Genomic DNA, 26,743 nt, shown 5'->3' with positions numbered 1-26,743 from the left:
TGACCTGCCTACGCAGAGGTATCGTGCCTTTCCTTTTGCACAGCATCCCGCATCTTCAGCTACTTGGAACTTGCTTCATTCTGCGGCCTACGTATGTGTACAGGACCTGCCATACCCAGATGCTTAGTACGTTCCCCTGTTTTAGCCTGGTGAGTTCTCAGGGGCTCTGAGGTCTGGTTAAGACTCTAGCTTTACAGATGAGCAAACTTAGATGCTGGAGGTGAAGTGCCTTGTCCGAGGTCTCCTTGCCAGGCAGTATCAGCTCTGATACGAATTCGGTTTGGTCCCTATCTAGCAACCTTTGTACTTCACGTCAAAGGAATTTATACATAGCAGGGGCTCAGGAAATGGTTTGGTTTTTTTTTTTTTGAGATGACACAAAAACGAAGTGAGGCTTTTTTTCAGAGGCCAGAGGAGGAGACTGTCTCCTGGCTGCACAGATACAGCTCGGAGGAGGTTTGCATCCCTGGTAACCCTTCACAGGACCTGCTGCGGGGAGCTGAGTGGTTTATACCTGGTAGCCTGCGCCAAGAGGTGAGTGAGCCTTGGGGAAAACTGAAGCTAACTCCAGGGGGCCCCGTGTGGCCTCTCCCCATCCCTCCCCTCCCCTCCCCTCTCCTCCATCCCCTCCTTTTTCTTAAAAAAAAAAAAAAAGTTTACTTTTATTTGTCTGCACTGGGTCTTTGTCGCGGCGCGCGTGCTCTTTGGTCTTTGCTGTGGTCTGCAAGACCGCTACTTGCTACTCGCGAACTCCTAGTTGTGGCGGCGGGATCTGGTTGCCTGACCAGGGGTTGAACTTGGGTCCCCTGCATTGGGAGCTTGGAATCTTAGCCACTGGACCAGAGGGGAAGTTCCCTTCCTTCCTTCTTTCCTTTTTCCTTCTTTCTGCCTTTAAATCTTGCTCTCCCTTTCTTCTTTTTCTTTCTTTTCCTTTTATTAAAAATGACCGAGAAGATTTTCCTTCATACGCTTCTTTTTCTTAGCTGCGATCATGCGGGGTGTTGGGTGCTGTGTTTGGTGAGGGAGCAGACTGCCTCCTCCTCCAGGGAGGGCAGCCCCGCGCTGAGTCACTCCCGTCCGGCCCGCATCCGGCCCCGCCCCCGCTGGCGTGTTGGAGCCCCGCGTCCTCGCGTCCACCTGCTGCCCCTCCCCTCGCGGCTCCCTTCATTAATCCTAGGGGCCTCCTTGGAAGGAAGGCTGGCCACACGCAGGCAAGTGAGCCCTGGTCTCTGCCCGCGGTTAATCTGGGCCGAGGGAAAATTCTTGAAGACTGGGAAGGGGTGGGGGTGGCAGCCCCCGGAGCAGGGCTAAGAGGTTTGGAGGCAGGAGGATGGAGCCAGCCCCTGAGGAGGGGGGCGGTGAGGGGGACGGGCTTCCAAGGTGCAGGAGCAGGGCCGGAGCCCCTTGCTCCACCCCAGGGAGAGGGAAGGCGTGCAGGAAGGAAGGCCGGGCTTGGTTTGCAGGGAGAGTGTGGCCCGGCTGGGGATGCGGCTTCAGTGGGCCTCAGTTTCCCCATCTGTCACCAACTGAGGCTCAGCCACTCATCCTGGGACTCCTTCAGCTCTCAGGGTGTCCATTCCGACCCGTCAGGATGGCGAGTCTGGGGCAGTCTGGGGGTTCGGTTTCTCACTTGGAGGGATGCTGGGCCTCATGACCCTCAGGGACATGGCAGAGTGGAGAGGCTCGCCTCTGGGTGGCCTGCGCGCCAAGGCAAGACCCCTGCCCCGACCCGGATATCACCCCACCCCCCACCTCCATGCCCTTGTCCCTCCTGAGTCAGTTCTCGCTTCTTTAGGACCTGGTGGCCTCCCTGAAGGCAACACCCTGCTCAGGTGAGGGCTGCCTGTCTGACCTCGAGCAGGGCGCAGGTGGCACCCAGGGGTGGATGCGGGGGGACGTAGGGGGAGGGAAGCCCTGTGTTGAGTTGCCCTTTCCTTCCCCTGAAGATGGAAGGTTCCCATCACTCCCTTCATTTTCCTGTCACCTATTGTCATCCGAGGTGGCTGAGGTTTGTGAGCTTTCCTAAGCTGTTGTCAGGCTTACGGGAGACAAAGTCCTGTGGCTTCTTAAGCGATCATTTCTCATGTGTTGACTGACAGTTGGAAAGGGGACTTGGGGCCTCTGGGGCTGCGGCCACCGCCTGGGAGCCAGGGGCGGGGGCCACCCCCAGAGCTCGGGGTCTCCCTCTGGGGGTGAGCCCCTCCCCGGCCTCAGATTCCCTCTGAGGTAGGTGGACTGCATCATCTCTTGGCTCCTCCCAGTTGAAAAGTTCTCTGATCTAAATCCATCCATCAAACACTATTTTGAGGGTTTTGAAGTGAAGCCTGGGTGTTTTACATCAACCTACACACCTACCCTGAATATTCATCGGAAGGACTGATGCTGAAGCTGAAACTCCAATTCTTTGGCCACCTGATGCGAAGAACTGACTCATTGGAAAAGACCCTGGTGCTGGGAAGGATTGAAGGCAGGAGAAGGGGGTGGCAGAGGATGAGGTGGTTAGATAACATCACCAATTCAGTGGACGTGAATCTGAACAAACCCTGGGAGATACTGGAGGACACAGGAGCCTGGCGTGCTGCAGTCCATGGGGTCGCAAAAAGTCTTACATGACTCTCAGACTGAACAACAGCAGTTATCTCACACCTTCCAGAGTTTGAAAGTCTCTTTTGACAACCGTCTCAAACGAACACAGTTCTGGACCAGAGGGGCTCTGTCTCGTGAGCCTCTTCTTCTGAGGAGCTGACTAGTCCCCTCTACATCCTGTAGGTTTGTTTGCTCCCAGTGGGAAGTTGCACAGTGAAGAAGATCTCTGTGTTACTCTGAAGGCCCTCATGTCTTCAGTGTGATGGGGGCAAGCTTAGTGAGAGATGGATAAAAAAGCAGTGCCATCAGTAAATATCAGAGGATGGGGGGAGGGGTGTGAGGAAGCTCAGAAAAAGCATCCTAAGTACAGTTATGTAACAAATCAGGCATTCTATTATTCTCGTGGAGCCATACTTCTGCTCCCCAAATTGACCGGTGGAGGTATTTCCAGTTAAGGTCCATTTGCCCTTTTATTCAGGCTCATGCTATTTCTGGTTATGGTGACTGACAGGCACAGCCCTGCAGCATTCCAGATGCTGGTTCATGTTTCCCAGCCTCCCTTGAGGTTATGTTGGGTCACGTGACTAGCTCTGACCAATGGGGCTGTGAGTAAAAGTGACATGTGTGCCTTCTGGGTTGTGGCACTTAAGAGCCAGTGGGACTTTTTGATATCCCTCTTCTCCTGCTATGGCCCTGGAGGCCACCAGGAGTGGCTTAGAGAGTCAGGAGGGCTGCTAACGTGCAAAGTATAGGAAATCAGTGAAACTCCCTTTCTTGTGTCAAGCTCTTACCATTAGCGATTATTGTGTTTCTGCATCACAGCCTGTCTGAGGCTGACTAATGTGAGGATGTAGAAATGAATGGTACCCACATCACCAGACTGGGAGTCCTAACTCTGAAACTCTTGCCTAGAGCACTGGGCTGGCTGTGGAACTTGGTTTCCCCTCCTGGAAACTAAGCGACATCCAACTGGTGGGTAAGGACATTGGAAGGGTAGATGTCAACAGTCCAGCCCATGCTTGGCGCATAGTAGGGGCCCAGATTGTTTCTGTTCTTGTCTGGAAGCCCATCCCTGTGTTTCCACTCCTTCGCAGCCTAACAGGAAGACAGTCCTGTTACATCCACGTCATTCGTGCCTGCGTTTGGTCAAAGCTGCAGACGCCTGTGTCTGGGCGTGGACCCAGCACTTCTCAGAAGTGTGAACTCTCCAATCGGCTCCCCTAGGGCTGCACACACAGGCTGGAAGGTGGCAGAGCCATCCGGATCAGTCCTGCCCATGCTAAAGCTTTCCTAAGAGGGGTCCATGGGAGGTGAAGGGGGGAGGGTGCTGGGAAGAAAAGAATTTTCTTTCCCATCTGGCACGTGTAGGAGCTGGGCTGGTCTTGTTGGCTTGGATGATTCACTAGTGTGGGGGGTGGTGGGGGAGGAGAGGGCAGTGGGTCTTCTATTTCACCCCAAATACTTTTCAGTAAAACTCCAGAGACCCACCTCTTATCCAAACCCATATCCTTAGTCCTGCGTGGTTGTCGGCTATACTGCAAAGTAGTTAGTTCTCTGTTGTCTCTGACTTTTAAAAATTCTTTGTTTATTAAACCCCCAAATGAAAATGAAACCACACGCTAAGCTAACACCTCGAGTGGCTGAAGGATTTCAGAGGAGCAGGCTCATGTTTTAGACTCAACTTTGTGGAGGTGCTGGGTGCGAGTTTACTTGGGGGGGGTGTGATCTGAAGGCTGATGGGAAGGCCCTTCTGCACCCCTAGAATTTCCCCCACTGACTTTCTGCCCTTCCCCAAGTTCTGCCTTTATAATGGGAGTCTGAAGTTCGTGCAAGTGCCAAGCGGGAATAAGAGGTCAGCAGAGGTGCACACCTGAGGGTCCAGGATGGAAGGAGGGACCTGCCGTACATCATCTCAGCTTCTGCTCTGTTCTCCGTGCCTCGATCCCGGCTTGGCACAGGATGGGAGTGTGTACCAGCTTCCGAGGGCCACCGTGACAAAAGTGTCACAGACGGGGGGGACTTACAACAGCAGACGTTTACTGTCTCACCGTTCTGGGCGGGGAGGCAGAAGTCTGAAATCAAGGTGTCAGCAGGACCATGCCCCTGCTGAAGGTCTAGGGGACGATGCTTCCTTGCCGCTCTAGTTTCAGATGGCTGCTGGACTGATCTTTGTCTCCATGGACATCCTGCCTTCTCTGTATTTCTGTCTGTGCGTCTTCTCCTTTTATTATAAGGACTCAAGTCATGTTGGATTAAGGGTTCACCCTAATCCAGCGTAAGGTTGCCTTAACTAGTGATATCTAAAACGACTCTTCCCAAATAAGGTTACATACCCAGGTACAGGTGTTAGGATTTCAACATATTTGGGGGTGGGCGGGGACACAATTCAATCCATAACAGGGCACAGCCCATATTTACCCAGTGAATGATCAGACACCAGGGGAGCAGAGAGGGCTCTGGAAAATGAGGGGCAGCTGGCTCTAGACAGGGGGGCTCTGCAACTAAGAGGCTCAGATATGTCCAAACACCACACGTGCTCGGATGCCTGAGAAAGGCTGGCCTTCACCCAGTTCACCACTTGGAGGCCCAGGGTCCTTCCCCTCCGAGAGCCACGTGTGCCCTTTTCTAGGCCTTTCTATTCATTAAGTGACTATAGAGAGACCAGACCCCAAGCCGAGTTTTAATGAGACGGAGAAGTAAAAGATACAGTTTCGACTTCAAGGAGCTCCCAGCCAAGCAGGGAAGATGGCTGGGATGGTAATTTTGATACCACAGGCTGCAGATGTAAGTCTCCAATTCGAAGTGGAATCACGGGAAGATGTGGCAGAGCAGGGTTTTTTTAAAAATTGCGGTTTAAAAAAATTTTATTTTATTTTATCCAAGTCAGGCCCCCCTACCCTGATCTGAAGAATACTTGACCTCACAATCTCTGGGGAAAATCTGGGTGGCCTGACTAGGATCCGGATTTTCTCTGCAAATACCAGGGCATGGGTACAGCTCACAGAAGCTCTTCCGCACGACGGCTTGGGGCTGGAAGGAAAAGCATCTCAAACGCTGGTTGTGAAGCTTCCAGGGGAGACTGTCCTCTGCAGGAGGAACAAGAGCCACCCTGTAGCCTTCCCAGTTCCAGAAAGATCCACGGTGAATACATAATTAGGCCCTCTGTAATTACCAGTTTGAATCTGCCTAGGACACTAGGGCTCCCACCCCCTAATTTACCTTATAAATTTATTCTGCTAAAAAAGTCGAAAATGTCAGTCTTCTGTGAAAGCTGCATAAATGAATTATCTCCCCGGATGACAGAAGGTGGGAAGGAGGGGGAAGCTTCGAGAGGACATTCTTTATTGTGCATGTTTAAGAGCACCCCTCCACCCCCCGCCCCACTTAGCACAAACCCTGCACAGAGCCCAGCCAGGCAGCGGACGCTGATGGGTAGGGGACAGCCCCAGCTTCTTAGTGTCCCTGGCCAGTGGGGAGAAGTGCTTTTAACACCTGCCCCTTTGGACTTCAGAGAATCTGGCATGCGGCATCAGGCAACGGAGGCCCCCAAACAGAAGGGAAAGAAGCTGGGAAAGGCAGCTTTTTAAAAAGGGTCCCACCTAACCTCATCCCTCAGTGGCCCCTGACCCCAGGATGGTACCCTGCCAGGACAGTGTTCACTGCATCTCAAAGCCAGGTGCATGCCACACTCCCCCCCCTGCCCCCGCCCCCCACCACCACAGAGCTCTTCAGAGTTCAGTCACTACTCCCCTGATTCTTTTACAAAAAATGCAAGGTAGGTCTTCTATGACATTTTAGAAGGTTTGAAATAATAAGTTCTTATAAAAGCGCTGTTAGTCACTCAGTAGTGTCCAAATCTTTGTGACCCCATGGATTGTAGCTCACCAGCCTCCTCTGTCCATGGAATTCTCCAAGCTAGAATACTGGAGTGGGTTTCCATTCTCTTCTGCAGTGGATCTTCCTAACCCAAGGATTGAACCCAGGGTCCTGCATTGTAGGCAGATTCCTTACCTTCTGAGCTACTAGGAAGCCCCTTTTAAAGCCCTGCTAATCCCATCATCCTAACACAATCTTCCCTTCGCTCAGTCATGTCCGACTCTTTGCGGCCCCATGGACAGTAGCCTACCAGGCTCCGCCATCCATGGGATTTTCCAGGCAAGAATAATGGAGTGGACTGCCATTTCCTTCTCCAGGGGATCTTCCCAACCTAGGGATCGAACCCGGGTCTCCTGCATTGCAGACAGACGCTTTAACGTCTGAGCCACCAGGGAAGCCCTCCTAACACAATAGTGGTTGTCACTCCAGTCTTTTTTTCATAGGTGGTCAGTTTTTCTCCCTTCCTGCTCCCTAACACAAAGTATATAGAAGCCACAACTTTTAATTTTTAATTTCTTGTGGCTGATTATCAAAACGTAAATGTCGACTCTGGGGAATTTGGAGATTAACAGAAGGAAGTGAATGGTGAGCCTCTGGTCCCCATCTCCGAGATGACGCCGCGCAAACCTCTCAGCCGTAGTTCTGTGCGCTTGGCTTTTTCAGGGCCCCTGTGCAGGCATTTTTAGGTCTTGCTGCCTCGTTCGTTCAAAGCCACTATGTGTCTGTCACTGTCCGAGGAGAGGAGGCAGATCCTGCCATCTGCTTTGAGGAGCTCAGAGCCCAGTGATTTGCAACAGCCTGCGTGCTGATAAAGACACGGTCTCCAGTACATAACAGGTGCTTCACCAACATAAATATGCTCATGAATGAAGTCCAGGGAACTTTATTCTTTTCACTTTGAAACAAAATACTTCAGTGTATACCAAAGGTTGGGTTGGATGTGAGTTTCCTCTTGACCTCAGCTTAAGGCTCCATGATAATAATATCTATAATTTGCTCTATTCCTACTATGGGCCAGGTCCCATGCTCCAAGCTTTCAAACAGATTATGTGATGTAATCCTTGCTGAGAGTCTTGGAGGACTGGGATAGGAGGACCTGGGACGCTGGGAAGGGAAGCAGCTCGCTTGAGGTCTCCCAGCAAACATCAGGGGTAGTGGGGACCCAACCCCTGTGCTTCTCGGAGGTGTGGATCAAGAAGCTTGTGCATCTTGCGAGGTTGCTGGAAGGCACAGATCCAAGTCAGGGAAGGGACCGGGCTGTGCACTCTGTAACAATCTGTGCCAGGATTAGTGATTTGTCTGACCTAGACTTTAACCAGCAGACCCCTCTGTCCACCCCCATTCTCTTGTGCTGCACGTCAAGCCCCTTTCCTCTGCTGAGTCCTTTATGACACTCAGCATCTCCAGACCTTATTATTATTTTTGCTTATTATTTTCCTTATTATTTTTGCTCCTTCGTCCCATTTCTAGATGATTTGGTTTCAGAGCCGTGGTCATGTTTTCTGAATTTTGCTGTTTCCCCAGGGTATGTGTGGGGGATTCCTCTCCTAACCTCATCTTTGGTCCTCTTTACATTTCCTCTTTCTCCCTGGGTCCTGGTCCTGCCTGCACTCACTTTCCTTTGCTGACTTAATCCCACACCCAGCGGGGCCCCCAGGGGCCGCCTTGCAGGGTGGCTGGGAAGCCAGTCTGGCCGACTTAATCCCACACCCAGCGGGGCCCCCAGGGGCCGCCTTGCAGGGTGGCTGGGAAGCCAGTCTGGCCAGAGGCTGGTGGCGTGTTTGTACCAGACACCAGCCCAGCAGTGATTCTTGCTCTGCGTCTTCAAGACTGGCCTTGGACTTCCTGGGGATGAAGGTCCTTCTCTTCCCAGGATCAGATAAGATAAACTTCTTGAGTTTCTGACCTAGCAGGCCTTGAGGGTCTGGGAAGAACTCTGTACTCGGTGTTTAGGACCCCTGACCCCTCCCCTGCTTTGCTCCCATGGCGCTTGGGAGGCACGGCCATGGGAACCTTCGGTGGGCTGTGACAGGCCACTGTGGTCCTATCCTGTGTCTGCTTCCCTGCACAGTCCTCGGAGCAGGGGTGGAGAGCAAATTCAGGTCTGTCTGGATGAGGAACCATATGGCTGTCTCGGTGCCACGGACGTGCTCGGCGCGTGGCAAGCCCCCCATCCACGCCATCCACGTGTGATGTCGATGCGTGAGTCACAGTGATGCTGTGGGCTGACTGCTGGGTGCCAGCGACCCGGCCAGTGCTCACCTCTGCTCAGACAGTCAGCCCACAGGTGCTCTGGAGCTCCATTGGACCAGGGAGGTCACTGAGCTGAGAAGGAAGGTCCTCTCCCCTCTCTCTGGACCAACTGGCCTGTGGGCACCTGGTACACAGCTCAAGACCCCAGGTCTGCCCCCCACCCCCCATAGCTGCACGCAGCAGCAGGATCCGAGGGAGAAACTTTGAGTTGGAGGTGGCAGACAGCTCTCCTGGGCACCGACAAGAGGTCTGGCCTTCTCTCCTGGCAGGCAGCGTTTAAGGGGCCGATGACTCATCCAGAACCAGCCTCCATTTTTCGTGTGGAGGAGAGCCTTGATGGGCGCTGGAGGCGAATTGCACGGCGCTGGGAGCGATGCGGCTGCTGTAATTCCTGTCACCTCTAACGACGCAGTGGGAGCTTCCGGGGGATCATGCCAGGCGTTCGGGGGCCATCTGCATTCTTGGTGAGTGTCACTGTCAGAGGTCGGGCAGGGCATGGGGCAACCAGGGAAGCGGCACCTTCTGGCCACGTCTTTAATTAAACGAGGCCCTCTTGTGACCACTGCTCAGCCTAATAAGTTGTCTCCAGTTGCGGAGAAAGTTGCTATTAAAGACCTGATGGGAAGCAGCAACTCAGAACAGCCCAGCTCATCTCAGGACGAGACTGTCTTTCCTAACAGTTTCCGGGAACGACATCGCCACCGGGTCTGGATATTCCAGCTTTTGGGGGTGGGGTGGGGAGTCTCCCTGTGGCCCTCTCCTGGGAACCTGGGGGCTGGCCTGCGTTCACCCCTTTACTTAGGAAGTGTAACCCTTAGAGATCGGAAGAAACCTGGGAATAAGACAATTCAATAAAGTCACAATAAAACATCCAAAGCCTTTCATACTTTTTCACTTTCTTTAACTCAATTTATTTTTCATTTTGTGGACAGAGATTTAGTCTGGGTATTAGTTTATGATTCTTTTTTTTTTGCTGAAGGAATTACTCAACACACACACATATAAAAAGGAAATATTATTTTTATCATTTATTTTGTGCCATGTATACCATAGAAGAAAAAAAGACGGAGCGAAATCACTTCAGTACCGCTGTGTTTTTCATTACAAAGTTATTACATATAGAAATTACTCCAAATTATCTGAAATGAATGGAAATTATGAGGTTTAAATTCCCCAGGTTACTGCAGGCACAGCTCTGGAAATTTATTTTGTCATCTTGCTGAACATAATTGCTACAACAAAATTTCTTCCATTTTACAACTGCAGCATAACTTATTTATACCGGTGTAGCTGTAATTTTACATCAATAAGTTGCATGGGAAGGAATACACAGGTGGTAATTGAAAACAATAATTTGTGCTGAAGTCCAGGTGGAACGGCTGGCTGAGGAAAAGACTTCAGTTACCGTCGGCAACGGCGCGTGTCACTGTGGCCTCTTCCCACCCTGGTGGCGTACACCCATCAAACCGTCCAAACACCCTCCAGCTTGTCCCCTGTGGCTGTGGCGGCAAGAGCCAGGGCTGGTCTGACTTTGCACCATGGCCTGTGCATCCTAGTCCCCAAACTGAGGCCACGGGACCCTGGGGAAGTCAGGGAGGCTCGGGCCCCCCTGCACAGCTCCTGCCTTTGTCTCCTCCTGCTATCTGGCTTGCTTTGGGTTGGGGGCCTTTAGGTGTGTGCGGGCCACGTTGCTTCAGTCGTGCCTGACTCTTTGTGACCCTATGGACCATAGCCCACCAGCTTCCTCTGTCCGTGGGATTCTCCAGGCAAGAATACTGGATTGGGTTGACATTTCCTCCTCCGGGGGATCTTCCCCACCCAGGGATCGAACCCACGTCTCTTCCATCTCCTGCATTAGCAGGCAGATTCTTTACCACCAGCGCCACTGGAGCTAATTAAGGTGTTTGATAGATATCAGTTGAAGTATGAGTTCTTGCCAGAAACAACGACAATTCGATTCCCCAAACACGATGCAGAGCGTTAAATCCACTAATGCTTTCTACATTACTGTGTTCCTACCCGGCTGGAATGTGTGGTCTGGGTACAATACCGAAGCGGTCCCCAAACAGGCGTCCTCACTCCTCAGTTCTCTAATTGTTCCTGTTAAGCAGATACAAATAATGAAACTGCAGATGCCTGTGCTAAATCCTAGCAGCTGATGAATCTATGCGTTGGAATCCGGAGGTCCAAATTCAGATGTGGCAAAAAATCGACCATAAATCTGCCGTGTGTGTGTAGACCATCAGAGACAGGTCAGAGATCGGTGTCTTTGCTCCTGTGCAGGGTTCCATTTCAGGACACGTGGGAGGGAGAGAGAGAGAGAAAGATGGGCAGAGGGAGAAGCAGAGTGGCTTTGTCGCAAGTTCAAATGGGAAACGTTACTGCCACATCCATATTTTAGAAGCCATTCTTGTTTCAGTGATTCCAAAGGCTTAGAATCACACCGAAATAATTTTTTTTTTAAAGGACCCAGTTTAAACTAATACCAGAATGCACAGCAATCCAGCATCTCAGTTTTCCCTGGGCAGCATTAATTACCTTTTGTTGTTGCAAATTGTCTGCCTTGTAAATTGAGCTTTGTAGATTGTGCGTCTTCAAGAAGAGGCAGCGTTTTAGAATGCACACAATGCAAGAACTTTGACAACTTCCACCTTCTGTAGACATATTATTCCATCTCTACCAATGCGTCTGCAGTTCAAACTTTGAGTTGCAGAGGTTTGTTTATTTGTCAGCTTGCAGCCTTCACCCTCCTCTAGTGAGTGGAGGGAATGGCCCTTAAATATTTTCTAGGATACAAGCTACCTTTGTTGAATTCACTCGAAAGCGTACGTGGCTGCTTCTAAAACTACGAGACTGCAGATGAGGTCTCCCAGATCCCCCTGTCTTTTTCAGCTCTGGAAGGCAGCGCCGAAGCGAGGTGTTGGCCGGTTTTTAGTTTTATTTTTTGGTAAGCGCCCCCTTGCAGCATCTTCAGTAGCGGTGCCTTTGCCTGACTCATGCCTCGCTCTCCTCCGTTCCTGCTAAGTGAGTGCTTCCCCCTCACTTCCCTTTTTCACCACTTCCTTTGTAGAGCATCACAGCGCAGACAGGAGTGTTCAAAGCCTGCGTTCAGATTGGGGGGTGGGGGGGCGAGCTCACAACTGACTCAGACGCATCTACAACTCCAGCTTAGCATTTACTGAAACTTCCTCTTTCTCAAACTGCTTAAGGATACAAACTAATTAATCCTCACAGCCTCATAAAAGCCTTGTTAAGAAGGTGATCATTATTGCCTTCTTTGCCGGCCACCCCCACCATTTCCTATCACCAGACACCTCACTGTAGCTCCAGTTCCAGCGACAGCCTCTGACAGCCAGAGCTGGGTCTGAAAACGCTCTTCTGAATCCCAGTTCTTTCCCCAAATGAACCATTTTAACTCTCTCTTCCTAGTCTGTGCTCTAAAGAGGGTAGATTGACGGTCACTAAACCACTGACTTCAAGCTGGTGTCTGTGTGTGTGTGTTTTGCATTTTCAGATATGCAATTTGGAGAGTTGATGACAAGACAGAAAGCAGCGGAGAGACCCTTTCTGTGCAACACACACACACACACACACACACACACACACACTCACCACAGCCGCACTGATCTCTGTGGACATGGTGGGTGGGGTCTGGTGAAGTCTGACCATCCTTGTGAACAGTATTCCCACCAAAACGACCAACTGGGTGATGCCAATCCCGACCAAATTTGAATTGATGACTCAACTAAAGAATTAAAATTAGCAAGGCAAGAAAATTCCAAATGAGGTGAGAAAGCTGTAGAAATAGTTCCAGATCCCCTAGTACTGAGCCATTCAATATCATTTCTGATGACAGGGACAGAGCTAGGAACATTCGATGTGGGTGTAAGTCTTTTTCATATACGGAGAGCTGGGTAAGTATTTTTTTAAAGGAAAATAATACATGAATCAGGAACAGCGACTTTGGTTTAACCCCTCATAGGCTGCAGCTATCAAAACAGCAGGCAGGGAAGCCTCACAGATTTCCAAGAGCTTCCATCCTTCCGGGAGTCAGAAATCTATAACTGTATCAAGCCCAGGTATTACTGCAGAAACGAAGAAGGTGTGAATGATGTCATGCTTTAAGAAAAGCAATGCTGCTACATTCGGTGGATGGAAAGAATCAACCCAACACTTGTTGGAAGGCAAGTTTTGTGGTTCAGCCTCTGCTATAAGGTGACAATGCAAAAAAAAAAAAAAAAAAAAAAAACCAAAACAAAACAAAAACCAAACTCCAAATCTAGCAAAGCTTTCATTGAGAGCTATTGGGTCGCAGAAATTTGCTGTAATATTCAGAAATGGCATAAAATAATTCTAGAAGATATGCCAGGAAGCTTAAGATATCTTTTTTGTCTTTTGGAATTGAAAACTCCTAGAGATTCGCGAACAGTGAGGAAGGGGATAAGGACCATCTTGGGGGCCTTATTAATATGTACGTAAATATGATTTGCTTAGGACTTCCACTGTGGTTTCCTAAAAAGTTTAAAACAAGTCAATCCACTGATCAGATGGATGCATTTTATTTATCGTCACCTTCACAGTCAATAGCGTTTACAGACGCTGAGGAACAGAAATCACTAGATACAGTTTGCTTCTCAGTTTGCCCACCTGTGAATATGAAAAGATTTGCCTTCTCTTTGCCTGGATTTTTTTTTTAAGCACCAGAAATAAAGCCCAAGATAATTTGATAAGACAGGATGTTGAGTTTTTATGTTGCCACAAAGTTATCTGACTACATTTTAGAGGGTGGAGCCTTGTGTAAAAAAACAAATGAAACACCCATTTTCTTTCTGCAGAAATTTTGAGAATTCCCATTTTTACTGACACTACACATCTTTATTGGTTCCGGTTTTTTGGTAAAGCCGTAATACAAAATATAACTGCTCAGAAGGCAAAGATAACATTGCAGAATCTCAAATAGTGCTAAGAGTTAAGTACTGTGAATTGTTCAAAGAATTTTTAAAAAGCCTGGCTTGGGGGTAGGGGGTGTCATGTGACTGTTTAATCTGCCCCCATTGCATGGCCTGGGCCCTGCAGCCACACTGGGAACCAGAGCCCCACACAAGGTTAATAAAAATGCACTTTGATTTGACAAAACGATTTATGATTCTCGAACTATTCCTCAATAAAGAAATTTAAAGAGACTGAAAAATATGAAGGATTATCTGCTGGAGTGCACTGCGAAGCTAGAAATATTTGTGAGTTCAAAAAGCTTTCTGACACCGTCTTCTTTATTTTAAAAGAGTGCAGAAAATGTGGCATTTCTTTCCATCTGATTCCTGTCTGCACAAAGACCCAGCTCTGGGCCCGGCACACAGTAGGTCTGCAGCAGGTTTTGGAGAACCCAGTTGGAAGTATTGTGGTATTTAGCGCCATATTTGTACTTGCACTTTCCCCTTTTAGTTTCATATGTTAAGCACCTGCACCCCCTCCCCTCCATTTTGGGGAAGGGAGTGACTTTTATTCTAAACAAAGCCTCGGTAGATCAGGGTATGGTGTGTGTTTGTGTGTGTGTGTGTGTGCGCGCGCGCCCGCGCGCGTGTGCAGTAACCTTCTCAGAAGGATCTTGGATCGCTGGCCTGCCAGGGGTCCTGGGGAGGGTAACAGGGCTGGGGCTGGGGCCCGAGCTCCGCCACCCGCCTCCCTCTCCGCCTGCCTGTTGTCTGGGCATCAAGCGAGTGGGGAAACATTAGCGCGGGCCAGCTGCCGAAGCCGAAGTCGGGCGGGGTCGAGGGAGAGGTCAAGGTCGGCGGAGAGGCGGCTATTGATCCGGCTTGGAACGCGAGACAGGGAGCCCAGCAAGACTAAAGGGGGAGCTGTGAGACCAGACATTAACAGCTTTCAGCGCTAATGATGCCCGTGCCAGACGGGCAGAGGGAAAAAAAGGAGACTGGAGCGGCAGCTGGGATCGCTTGCTGCCTGCGCCCGGCCGCCTCTCCCGAGAGGAGGAGGAAGGCGAAGGGGCCAGCGCAGGGGCCGGGCAGGGGCAGGGCAGCCTCTCCCCGGCCGCCGCGAGGTGGAGCGCGCCGGCGGGCGGCGGCGTGTCCAGCCCTGCGCCGGCCCGCCCGCGCGTCCTTCTTCCCGCCGTCGGGGCAGCGCGGGGCCAATGAGGAAGTGCTCCCCGGGTCAGTCGCGGCCCGCGCCGCCCCTCGCCCGCTACTTCCTGCTGGGGGTGGGGCGAGGTGCCCCCTCCCCAGACGCCGCAGCTCGAGCGCGCGCGACTTGGCAGCTGCCGCTGCGCCCCCAAACCCCCGACCCCGGGCGCCTCGTGCAGTCCACAGGAGGGGGGGGTCCCTTTTTAGGAGGGGGGGTACCCAGTCCCACCCCCACTGCCCGCAGACCCGAGTCCCCATCCTTGCAATCAACCCCGGGAGGGCGAGGGTCGGCATGCTGGGATTTCGGGCGCCTGGGCGCAGTCAGTGGGGAACCGCCGGCAATTTGAGTCCAGACCTGCCTCCGTGCGCTGTGTGACCTTGGGCCACACGCTCACCCTCTCTGGACTTCACACCGACAGTTCTCAGCTAAAAAAAAAAAAAAAAAGCTCTCCCAAGTTTAAGAATGTGGGCGAGTTGGGATGGCCGGTGTATGGTATTCTTGAGAAGTTTATTAAAGGTGCGTGTCGGCTTTTTTTTTTTTTTTTTCTTTCTTAGGCCACTTTCCTGGAAAGATTTTCGTGGCGGGCTGGATGGGAGGAGAGGGAGGTGCTTCCAGACTTTGGACCACGTGGAGGTGGGGTGTCGGTGGTGGGTGGTGGGCATGCAGCCCCGGGTGGGGAGGTCATGCGGACTGGCTCTTCGCCCGCCCCCTTTCACCCCCCTCCGCCCAGGCTACCAGCTCGTCCCCCGACCCTGCAGCCCGGTCCGCAAAACTGCCTGCTACAACATATTTTATTGTTATTTTTTAGTGGGGGGTGGCTTGGGCAGGGAGCTCTTTCTGTCCTCGCTAATGGGCGCTGCGCTCCGGTAAGTTGTTGGTGCCGTCGCCCCACCCAAGACCTTGGGGGCGAACAACGCCCCCCTTCCCGCCCCCGCCCCGTACCCCTCCAAGGAAAAGGCCCCGAGGGAGGCGGCGCGCCCGGAGGCGTCACAGCCCAGCCTCGCGCTCCCAGGAGGCCGCCAGAGCCCGGCCTGGGGGCGGGGTGGGGTGGGTGCAGCTGGGCTCGCCCGCGAAGCCCAGCCCCGAGCCAGGCCCCGACCCGCCCTGGCCGCCTCCCGGCCCAGACCCGAGAAACCTGGGAAGGGCGAGGGGGCCGGCCGCGTGGCTCGTCCAGCCGGGAGGTCAAGTCGCGAAACGGATGAAGTTGGCCGTGGCCGGAGGAGGGACGGGGAGGTTGGGGGAGAGGGTTGTGGATGTCCCCGCGGACCGCGTCCTGGCCTTGTCCCCGGGCCACGGACAGGCCCCCACACCTCCTCTCAGCCTCGCCGGCTGGAGATCAAACGGCTGACAAGGCAGCTGTGTCCTTCCTTTCCAGACTGACGGGCGATTTCAAGTCCTGCCCTGGGCGGAGGAGCCCTGGGGGTGGGGGGCGTTACTTCCAGGCTGCAGTAATTGTCAAGGGGTGGGAGGGGACTGGGGGACGAGGGGGGTCACCCACGCGAGTGTGTCCAAAGATCGGCCACACCTACTTCTGGGTCGGCAACTATGAGACGCTCTCCCACGTGGAGCACTCCTGCCCCTCACCCCCATGCTTCCGAGAAACCTTGGCGTTAGGGGTGGGCTCCGTGTTTGACCCCGAGACTGAATGGGATGAGGTGCAGGGAGCGCAAAGATTTCGGGTGGACATGCCTTCGGAATGGGACTCAAACAAGGTCTCACGTTTCCCCGCCCCTCAATGTGCCCCGAATTCTCTCCTCTTAGTATCTTTTATCTTGTCCCCTTGGCTCTCCCAGTTTGAAATATCAGGATTTATATGGAGACACTTTTTGGAAGTTTAACCCCGACCCCTCAATAAAATCAAAGTGAAAACAACCAAACTACTTTCCTAGGGAGACGGAGTAATTGACCATGTGGTCCTAGTCCCCGTGTAGACCCCAACACTCTTTCATAGCCATCCCCCACCCCCCAAGAGCTTTCGAATGAGGGGGTGGGGACTTGTGTTGCTTCAACTTACTTCCACGCACACCGCACTCCGCCCCCCTTCTCTGGGGGTCCAGCTCCCTAGAGGGGAGGAGGGATGGAGAGGATTTTCTTTTATTTAAAAATACCTTGCCCACGGCCCTCCCTCCCTCCCCCCATTTTGCGCTGCCAGTGCACCGGGAGGAGAGGAGCGCACACACACACAAAACGCCGCACGTGTGGCCGGCCTGAACTGCGGGTGTGCGCACGGGCGAGTGTGTGTGTGTGTGTGTGTGCGCGCGCGCGCGCGCGCGCGAGTGTGTCTCTGTGTGTGTGTGCTTTCTTGTTCTCTTACAGGGTACAATGTTAAAAAGCCACCGCTAGTCGCCCCCAGTGCTCCGACTCTCTGGGTCTTTTTGTCTCTAGTGCAGATTAAACGTCACGTCCGCACTTGAACTTGAATTTTATCCCATTGTACAGAGGCAGCCCCAGCCATAGAGAGACCGAGAGCTCCCAGAGAACCCGGACTCCGCCATCTTCACGTTGCAATCTATAGCTCCCAGTCCGCGCCCGCACCGACCCAGGCGCACTGGGCGAGCCGCCCCGCAGCCCAGCTCCCCCCGGGCCAGCGGCTCCAGGGGAGCGCTGGGGAGCGCTCGCGGGGACCCGGCAGCCTCTCCGGCCGGCGCCAGCCTGCCAGGTGAACTGGGAAGGAGCCGCTCCTGGAGTCCCCCCAGAGCCTCGGAAGGGTCAGTCTCCGAGAAAAAAACAGGCAGCCCGCAGAAAACCCAGAAACCACCGAACCGGGGCAGTTTTACATTGCTTTGGGTTTTTTGAGGGGGCGGGGTGAGGGGGTACGAGACAAGTCCTCAAGTTTTCTTGGCTTTTTTCCTTTTCTTTTCTTTTTCTTTTATTTTTTATTTGTTTGCATTCCCCCCCCCCCTCCCTTCCCCCCGCCCTTCCTGGTAGAAGTGCGCTTTACACCTACCAGACCCTGAAAGTGTCAGGAGCCGGTGCAAAACCCGGTTTAAGTTCGAGACATTTGGAAGTCCAGGAGGCCAAGCAGTTTGAAGAAGTGTATGCAATTTTTTTTTCCTTGAAAAGAATATATTTTTGAAGAAGCCAGCCAGTCCGCGGCAAGCAGCAGCAGATTTTTTTTTTTTTTTTTTGCCTTTCTCCTATTTTAGATCGAGAGGTTTTGCTTTTTCTTTTTCCTTCTCTTTTTCTTTTTGCAATTAAAAGAAAAAACAGCATAGAAGAAAGCGCAAAATAAAGAAGAAGAAGAGGAGGAGGAGAGGGCAAGAGAGGAAGGAAAAAAAAAAAAAAAAAAAAACCCAAAACACCAACCCGGGCAGAGGAGGAGGCGCGGCGGCGGCAGCGGCGCGGCGGCAGCGGCGGCGGCTCGGACCCCCTACCCCGGCTCCCCGCATCGGTCCAGCTCTCCGGGCGATGTCAGAATAGATGCCGGGGCAATGTCCCGCCGCAAACAGGGCAACCCGCAGCACTTGTCCCAGAGGGAGATCATCACCCGTAAGTGTCTGCGGCGTGCGTGCGAGGGGCCGGAGCGTGGGGCTCCGGGCGCCCAGGGCTGGGGACACCGAGCCGGGCACAGCCGGGCCGGGTGCCCGGGCGGCCCGCGGGCTTGCACAGGGGCAGCGGCGTCGGCCCAGAGCCTGGTTGGGGGGGCGGGAGGGCCTTACGAAAGTTTCGTTGCAGCCCGGGGAGTCCGGGCGCTGCGCAGTCCGATGCGCCCGGGGCTCGGGGGCCTGCGGAGCGGGCTCCGGGGCCGGGGAGGGGGCGCGCAGGCTGGAGGAGGTGTGTGTGCGCGCGGAGCCCGGCTGGACGCTCGCCCCTCCGAGCGGCGTGTGTGGCGGCGGCGGCGCTGGTGGCGGGGTTTGGAGAGGAGGGGGGAGGGGGTTGGGGGAGCGGAGGGGGAGGGGGGAGCCGGAAAGTGGGGAAAAGTTGGCGAGCGCGTGGGTCCGCGCTGACGGCGCGGGCGGAGGGGAGCGGGGTGCGCTCGGGCCTGGGGGAGACGCAGGGCGAGGGGTGGCCGCCGGCTCCGAGTCCCCCCAGTCGCGGCACCCGGCCGGGCAGGGCGCCGGCCACGCCGGTTCTCGGATTCCGCTGCCGCCTTTCTCTCCCCTCCTCGTGCTATTTGCAAAAGAATCCAGCTGCGCGGCTGTTTGCTGGGCTCCTGCACCCCCACCCCCATTTCCCCACCTCCGTCTGTCTCCTGGGATGTTCTTGTCTTCTTTCCCCCCCTACTCCAAAAAAAAAAAAAAAAAAAAGGTGGGGGACATCGGGGGCTGGTGAAAAATCCCCGCCACGAGGGGGCTGGGGGGAAAGGGTTGTCAGCTCAGAGTGGGAAGAGAGGGACGTGCTTATAAAATAGTGGGAAAAAAAATGAAAGAAAAGAGGAAAAAAAGGGAAAGAGACCTATCCATCTCTTACCCATCCGCCTATCTCAGATCTTTCATCTTCCCCTATCTAAATAAACAAGGCAGGTCGCAGTGGAAATCCACCCGCTGAAATCGTGTGGATTTCAAGCAAGTGGCGGGGAAGGCAAAGTCAGGCAAGGGGGCAGAGACGCAGCCGCTTCCAGCGTCCCGGTCGGGTTTATTTAGCGAAGGGAAGAAGCGTGCGGGAGCGGGCCAGGTACGGGGTTGGCAGGGGAGCTCGCCCGGGTGCCTGCAACTTGCACCGGGAAGGTCGGCTCGCCGCTCTCCCTGCCCACCGCAGCCCTCGGGGCCGCTGCTCCGCCGCGCGCAAACCTTTCCCCGCGGTCCCTCTTCGCGGTGCCGAGTCGCCGTTGCTTTTTTTTTTTTTTTTTAATTTTTCTTTTAAATTGCAATAGAAATAAAACATCCTCTGGGTGCCATCGAAACCGCGGGCAGGTTGTGTTCCTTGCCATCCTCAGATCACCTTGTCAGGCTGGGGCCCGGCTGCCGGCGCGGAGCTGGAGAGGGCTGTGCGCCCATCCGTCGCCGAGGACTGGCTGCGGGGCGGCCGAGAGCCGAATATTTATGTTATATTTTAAAAAATTTAAATAAATAAATAAATATATAAAGGGGTTCTCCCCTCCCCGGAAAACCCAGCATAGGAGCCATCTGCTCGGAGCCTCCGCTGCTGCCATCTCTCCTTTGTTACAGCACATACATTAGTAAGAATTTGTGGATTTATGATTATTTTTTGGGGAGGGGAATAGATATGAAAGTGGGCTTGCCTTGGGAGAAGGACGCCTTTCTGGAGGGAGGGAAGAGGGCTTCTCCTATATTTTTCACCATTGTTACATCAAAGAAGACTTGCTGGTTGCATTTAAAACAAAATGTTCTGCAACCAGATTTGAGCCTGGTTTGATCAAGGTCCTTTTCGCCCATTGACATTTAGTCCTTTATGGAGCCTTTAGCAATCTCTTATTCTACACCCCCACTCCCCCCTTTAGATGGTGGAGCGGCTGTTAGGATGTCTGTAGTTGCAGACACCTAATTTCTCCAGGAGACAATTTGCCCCACAGAACCTCTGTATAATTGCAAGGGTTGTTTTTGAGGAGGGGGAAGTTGGGGGGGGTGCTCTGGTAAGGGGGAGTTATGGGGGGGTGCATTGCCAAGCTGGCAGCAGCGAAGAAGCCAGGAGTGTTTGCACTCGTGTGTAAAGGGGGAAAGAAGCAGGTAGGTTCGCTTTGCTTTTACTCTCTCCCCTTCTGGCATTCCTGGGACCTCGGGAACAAGCCCTGGCCGGGAGCACTGGTGGCGGCTGGGTGGCGTGGGGGGCCAGGGGTGCCTGGTGCGACATCCTTCCCTCCTTCGTTGGCTCCATGGCTGTCTCAGCCTTGCTCAGAGCAGTGCTAGGGAAAGCCCGGCTGACGCTGGAGCAGTGGCTGGGAAGGAGAGATGGGGAGAAGGAGACCAGGGGGTGGGGGGCAAAGGATATCCTGCCTGCTTTTCAGGGGCCCATGGAGTCCAGGGCATGTGCAGGGGTTTAAGAAGGGAGAGTGGTCCAACCAGTTCTCAGACAAGGCTATTTATTATCCCCAAAGCAGCTGGCTTTTCTGTCTGTCCTGTGTCACCCAGGAGGTGGGAATGCAGGCAGGGGAAAGGCAAGAATGGGATGCAGTTTAGGCTTAGGGCCTGTTCAAGTGTGTCTCCTCAACGATGCAGGAGTTGTGGGTCTCAGGTGCTCTGGAGCCCTGGCCTGCCAAATGGGTCTGTCACAGCCCTGATCGGGGACCCACGTTTTAGCTTGTAAATGTGGAAAGAAATCACCTAAAGCGTGGTACATCTTTAGTTGGGTGGCAGCCCGCTGGCTTCAGGTTCTTTCGAGATGATGCAACTTGGGATAACCGATGGCCTGAGACACAGAAGAGCACACAAACGGCGTCGATAATCTTGGGGGTGGGGGTGGGGGGCTGGCAAGGCGGAGAAGGACTCCATAATGAGCTAGTTAAATTTACAGACAGGGCCAGAGAGAAGAGGAGCCCGGGAGGAGAGTGTGGGAGACAGCTGGGGATGAAGACCTAGGCTTCTGGTTTGTTTCAAAATGTTTGACCCAGATGGATGTGGCTTTTAAAGCCAGAGGACAGACACAGCTATTAATAAAAACAAACACAAACAACTCAGTGACAATAGTGAAGAGGGGAGGATGAGGGACAGTGGACTGACCAGGCAGAGAGGGAAGGGCCATGAGCCGGCTGTGCCAGGCAGGGCGAGTGGAGAGGCAAATGAGCCCCAGCCTGAGACTTCCCGAAGGAAATAAGCCCGGGGTAGATAACTCAGCTCCAGTGCAGGTGATTTTATTTTTCAACAACACCCCCCCACCCCCGCCCCAACAGGTTTCCTTGGAAGATTAGTAATTTTCCGTATGAGTTCACGATTTTGCAAAACAACTAGAGAGACCCAAGATTTGATGCAGAAGTTAGGCTCACCGTGTTAATTCCATGGTTGCCTTTTAAATTAGGTTTTGCTGTAGCTGTATGTTTTGAAGGCCGCTGTGCTTACAATTATCTTAACTCCCCAGGGTAGAGTGTATCTCCAGGTGTCCACGTATGTTTCAAAATTGGGCCTCTGATAAATTTCATCAGATCTGGGCCCCTCTGTTTTTTTGATAATTCTGGGAGGCGGGGGTGAAGTTTGTCCCCCTTCTGCACAGAAGGGAACCCCATATCATTAGAAGTGTGACATAAGTCAGCTGCTCTGATTCTAAGGGAGAGTAAAACCGTGTTCATCCAAGGTGTTATGCCAGGCTGATTTTATTCATTTGTAATTCACACCTGAGAGGAGACAGCCATGAGCATATTTTAACAACCCCTAGTATTTTTAATGGGTAGTCTTTCCCTCCCTGAAAATTATGTACAGTGGCATTTTTTTTTTAATTGAGGGTGGGAGGTCAGGTGGGGGGTGGGGTGTTGCTCTCTGTCTGTGCTTTGGCCTTGGCGATTTTTGTCTGGCCTTCAAAATATGTCGTAAGAGAAAAGCGAGTCATTTCTCAAACGCCGAAGTGAATACAGCTGCTTTGGGGAAGCCGGCCTTTGGAACATGGATGGAGGCTGAGGTCAGGGATGCTTTGGTGGCCACTGTGCAGGGCTAACTGGGTCTTAGGGTTCTAAAGGGCAGGCCAGCTTCGGGTGCACTGGGCAGTAATTAGCCTTCTGTCTCAGGGGAACTGGAAACAGGCAGAGCAGTTGGGTTCCCACTTACCAGTTTCCCGCTGCAGAGCGCACCAAGTTTCTAGCTGCTTGTCAGAATCGAGCTCTTGGCGCTTGCCTTTGGGCTCAGAACACGGCTTGCCCTCACCTTCCCTTTTTCCTTTCATCTCCTTTCTCCGATCGCTTTGCATTCTCTGTTGCTTGTTGTGATAAAAAAGACTTTCCAAAATAAACTTTCAGTTGAATTGGCTTTTGGTGGATGGCAAGGCTGCAACGCCCAGCGACGCCTGGCGCCACTTGGCAGCTAGGGGGAGCTCGGTGCCCGTGTCATGCGCGGAGCCGGCGCCGTGAGGGGCCGGACCGGGCTTCCATCAGCCGCGAGAGCCGTTTACTTGCTGCAAAATGTCTTAAGTGTGAAGTTGTAATATTGATTTTCCTGCAGAGAGTCGAGCAGGACAAAATGAGAATATAAGTTTGAGAAATCTATTTTCAAGCTATCGGCATTGATTTACAAGCCTTCGCTAGGCAGATGGGGGGACAATTTTCTTTTTAATTTTTTTTTTTGGAAAACAATTGCAATGCTTAGTTTTGAACGGGTGTGTTTCCTCTGGTTCCTCTGTGGTCTTGACTTTATGAATTCCATTAGGTCGTCGAGGCACATGGGATGGGCTGTGGGGGAGTGTCTGGGAAACGTGAAGCTTGTTTTGTCCGTTCCTGTGTTGTATGTCACAGACCCCGGGATCTGCCGCTGCCTTGGGGAGTCATGTGTCTAAAACAGCTTGATGAATGGAAATCCTTTCAGCTCAGATTTTATAACACTCGGATTCTCAATTCCATTTATTAGGTAATGTTCCCACTGTACTAAGGGAAAAAGCATCAGTCCCCAAAGAGATAAAATGCCAACTCAAATAACATGTAAAACTTTGTTTGAGAGGAGTATGTGCTTGCGAGACCCAGCTTTGCTAATGCTTTTCACCCTGAACGGTGCCCTTAATGGACGGCCTTTAATGAGACGATTTCTCCCCTAACCGTGTAATTTTGTGCTAGGGAATATGGGTGCTTTTGATCACAGGATTTCTGGATCTATAATGTCTTCTTCTCCAAGTTCAAGAAATCTGCAGACAGCACAGTTAACCCTGAGTCTCCTGTATTGAGTTCGGTCCATGGGCAAAAGAGGTTACGTGGAGACAGGAAAGGAGTGCTTTATTCTAACCTGAAAGAGAAATAAATTAGGTCAGACAAAAGCCTAGCGCTGTCATCAGCCGGGGAAAGAGCCTTCACTCTGCAGTACAGAGGGCCAGCAATTTATCTGATGATTTCTCTACTTCATTTAATGTTTGAATCAAGCCTGTTGTAAGCACAATGCGGCAGTGAGCTCATTTGACAACTCAGAGATAAAGCACCACTGTTGTCTTGAACCCTTGGGCTGGGGCCGTGGCCTCTGGCCTGCAGAAAACCGTTAAAAAAAAGAAAGTCATTTCAAAAATCCCCAATCCTTTGCCTTGGAACTTGGGGGAGTTTCACAAGCTGTAACTAAATACAGACTACAGGTTCGACAGCGTGTGAAGAAAATAATTATACGAGGAGGAGGGTCAGTATGGGGTTCCTGACCTTTGGGGACCATCTCCTGCATCTCCTATGGCTTAAGGAAGGACCCTCTGGCTGTCTGGTTAGGCCTACCTTTAGCTAAAACTCTCCAAGCACTTTGGACTGGGTTTGATGCTGTTGTCACATTTGGGAGGACGAGGGAAAATAAATGCTCTTTGGGGACTGTGGCCACAGCCAAGTTGTTGATGCTGGCCACGCATCCTTCTCTGAAGGTAGTGTTAGCTTTGGGCCTACTGGCTTTTTTTTTTTTTTTAAGGGAGAGGGCACGGCAGAACATCAGGGGTGGATGTCTGTGTCACCCGGCTGCTGTGAGTGTGGCTTTGTCACTTTCCAGCTCTCTGTTTAATCCCACGATGGGGCCTGGGGGCTTGAGTGTTCTGTCCTCCAGCCCCTGTTCCTCATCCCACAACCCTTCCTTCCGGGACAGCCAAACGTCAGTGAGATCTACCCGAGCTGTGGTCCCCTCCCCAAGAAAAGCCATTTGCTGACCGGCTCCCTTGAGCAGTGGTTTTCCCCAGGCATGTATAAAAAGTGCCGAGAGCAGGCTATTTGGAGACGCGAAAGCAGAGGGGCACACTTGGAGCGTCTTCCGCACGAGCCAGTGAGGGGAGCCAGGGGAGAAGCACCGTTTTTTTACTGGCAAAAGGGACAGCAGATCTCGGTTTGATTAATGGTGCTACATTCACGGGGACTCGCGTCCGGCATTTTGACATATGCAAGTCTTTTGTGTAGTTGCTGAAATTCAAGAAATTCATTCTTTATTTCTTTTTTTCTGAGGCAGCTGATAATCTGCTTGGGTGTTGAATTAGCCAGCCCGAGCTCTGCTACGATAATGAAATCCCAGACCACACCGAATTAGGTAACTTCAAAGTAAAAAAAAAATCCTCTGTTTTACACAACTTTTTTATGACCCCCTTCGACTGAACTGCTGAAATGCAAATACAGTTGAGAATGTTCTAACGAGTTCTATACTAAAACAGCAAGCAAAAATGACTCAGGAAAGTTGAGTGCCAGCGTTATTGTGATGAGTGTGCGCCTCAGAAATGGATGCACTGCTGAGAATTAAAAAGCGGGGGGAATCAGGTTTAAATTTCTACCTTGGAAACGAGATGTTGGAAGCAGCTTCCACTCTTGCTGTTCTGCTGTGAGCCTCAGAGCCTCGCCTCCAGTTAAAGGCTCTCAGTTCAGCATCCTGTGTGGACGGTCCTTCTCTTCTGTTTAACGCCTTTGAAAAGGCGCAGCATTAAATAAAACAAATCTCTTCATTGGGCCTCGAAGAGTGCTTTTCTATGTTTTATTATGAGCTCTGTCGTGTCTGAAAATTTAAGGTGTTTGCAGGTTTATTGACTCTTCTGAATGTGTTTAGAAGGATTTCTATAGCAAAGCACTTTTCTTTAAAGAACTATCTGATTTCTCAAAACATAGGTCACTCCATGCTCTGGCATCGTGGGCTTGCCTTTTTTCTCAGTCATCTTGGAGGAGTGGATGGGCTCTGTGAATACACCTGAGCGGTGCTTCCCTTGTTTGTGGCATCTTTTTCCTGCTTTTGGATGTGAGACCCGGCCTCTGGAGCTCAGTTTCGGGGGATCTGGAGAGGCGGGCACACTGGGGGAGGTGGGGAGTTTGGACTAAGTCTGTCGAGCAAGTTAGGGGAGTTTTCAGGGAGCCGATTTTAACATGCTTAAGTATCCTGAAACCAGGCTGGGGGCATAGAGGACAGTGTGTGTATGTGGTGGGGGGTGTTCCTCTTACCCTCAGAACGCTCCCCCCCCCACTTCTTGAAGAGTGCTGACTGGGTTCTTCCTGCGTCCCAAACATCTCCTCGGATCAGGAGTCCCCACTTTCCTGAAATGCAGGTCAAGCCTGGGTCTTGCAGCGACAGGCCCGGTCAGCCAGACTCCAGGTCATCTTCACGGACAGGGAAATCCACATTACAGATAAGGTTGTGCCCCGGCCTCCTTCTTTCTGTCCAGATGTCAGAAATATGGAAGATTTCACTTTGAGGCGGGTGCTGCTTTTGGCACGGAGCAGGCAGGACCTGGTGGGGTTGGTGGCGGGCCCCGGCCTGTGCCCTTCCCTCCAGTGTGAATGTGGCGCGGGGCCTGGGCCCCCAGCGATGTGACACCTGGGGCAGGCTGGAATCTTCGTCCTGCTCCTCCCAGGAGGACAGGTGGTCCAGGAAGAGAGAGCCCAGACCTGTGGGACCTGCTGGGACCAGCCTGGCTGCCCCCTCCCCGGGTCCAGCAGCAGCCCCAGGCCTTTTCTGGAGGCCAGACAGGGCTGCGTTGGTGGCCCCTTGAGGACATTGGAAACACGTGCCTGGCTCGGCTGAGGCTCCTCTCCGACTCCTCTGCCGGCCCCGCGTGATTCCCTCCGAGCGGAGAACTTCGTAAACCTCTTGTCGAGCCTTTAGGCGTCCTCTAGTCATAGATTATTTTCTCTGCCAGGAATTGATTCCTTCTCTCTCCCGTCTCCACTGCCCCCCCACCCACCCCCGACCCCCGCCTGCAACGACTGTCATTTTCTCTTGGATCCAATAAATTAAACGTTGATGGCGGTTCAGAAAGTGTGCTCCGTCGAGGGGTGCATTTTGGTGGCGTTTAGGGGTTTCGGCCCCTCCTTGGACGTTCACGCGGAGGAGAGTGACAAATCCTTTCGCAGATTGTTGGTTTGGAGCTGGCTGGC

General features: G+C 52.5%; 1 protein-coding gene and 1 long non-coding RNA gene across 7 annotated transcripts in view; both read left to right on the top strand.

Moving 5' to 3' along the window:
- The first annotated feature begins 16 nt into the window (after positions 1–16).
- Positions 17–9,585, top strand: LOC109575277 (uncharacterized). The gene is made up of 4 exons (XR_002183197.2): positions 17–149; positions 406–534; positions 8,985–9,179; positions 9,286–9,585. It is a non-coding gene; the product is annotated as an uncharacterized lncRNA (long non-coding RNA).
- Positions 9,586–17,225: 7,640 nt separating this feature from the next.
- BCL11B (BCL11 transcription factor B) overlaps positions 17,226–26,743 on the top strand; it is a 111,394-nt gene continuing 101,876 nt past the window's right edge. Inside the window, exon 1 of one of the 6 annotated variants that reach the window (XM_070775676.1) lies at positions 17,226–18,339. In XM_070775676.1, the coding sequence (XP_070631777.1) occupies positions 18,282–18,339 (58 nt within the window). In that variant the 5' untranslated portion in view covers positions 17,226–18,281. The remainder of the gene's footprint in view (positions 18,340–26,743) is intronic. The other 5 variants (XM_070775677.1, XM_019984009.2, XM_019984011.2 and 2 more) reach the window with 5 other exon arrangements.

This window comes from Bos indicus, chromosome 21, assembly GCF_029378745.1.
Source record: "Bos indicus isolate NIAB-ARS_2022 breed Sahiwal x Tharparkar chromosome 21, NIAB-ARS_B.indTharparkar_mat_pri_1.0, whole genome shotgun sequence".
NCBI classification, from domain to species: domain Eukaryota; kingdom Metazoa; phylum Chordata; class Mammalia; order Artiodactyla; family Bovidae; genus Bos; species Bos indicus.
The sequence above is the reverse complement of the archived record's forward strand: the minus strand, read 5'-3'. Positions and strand labels throughout refer to the sequence as shown.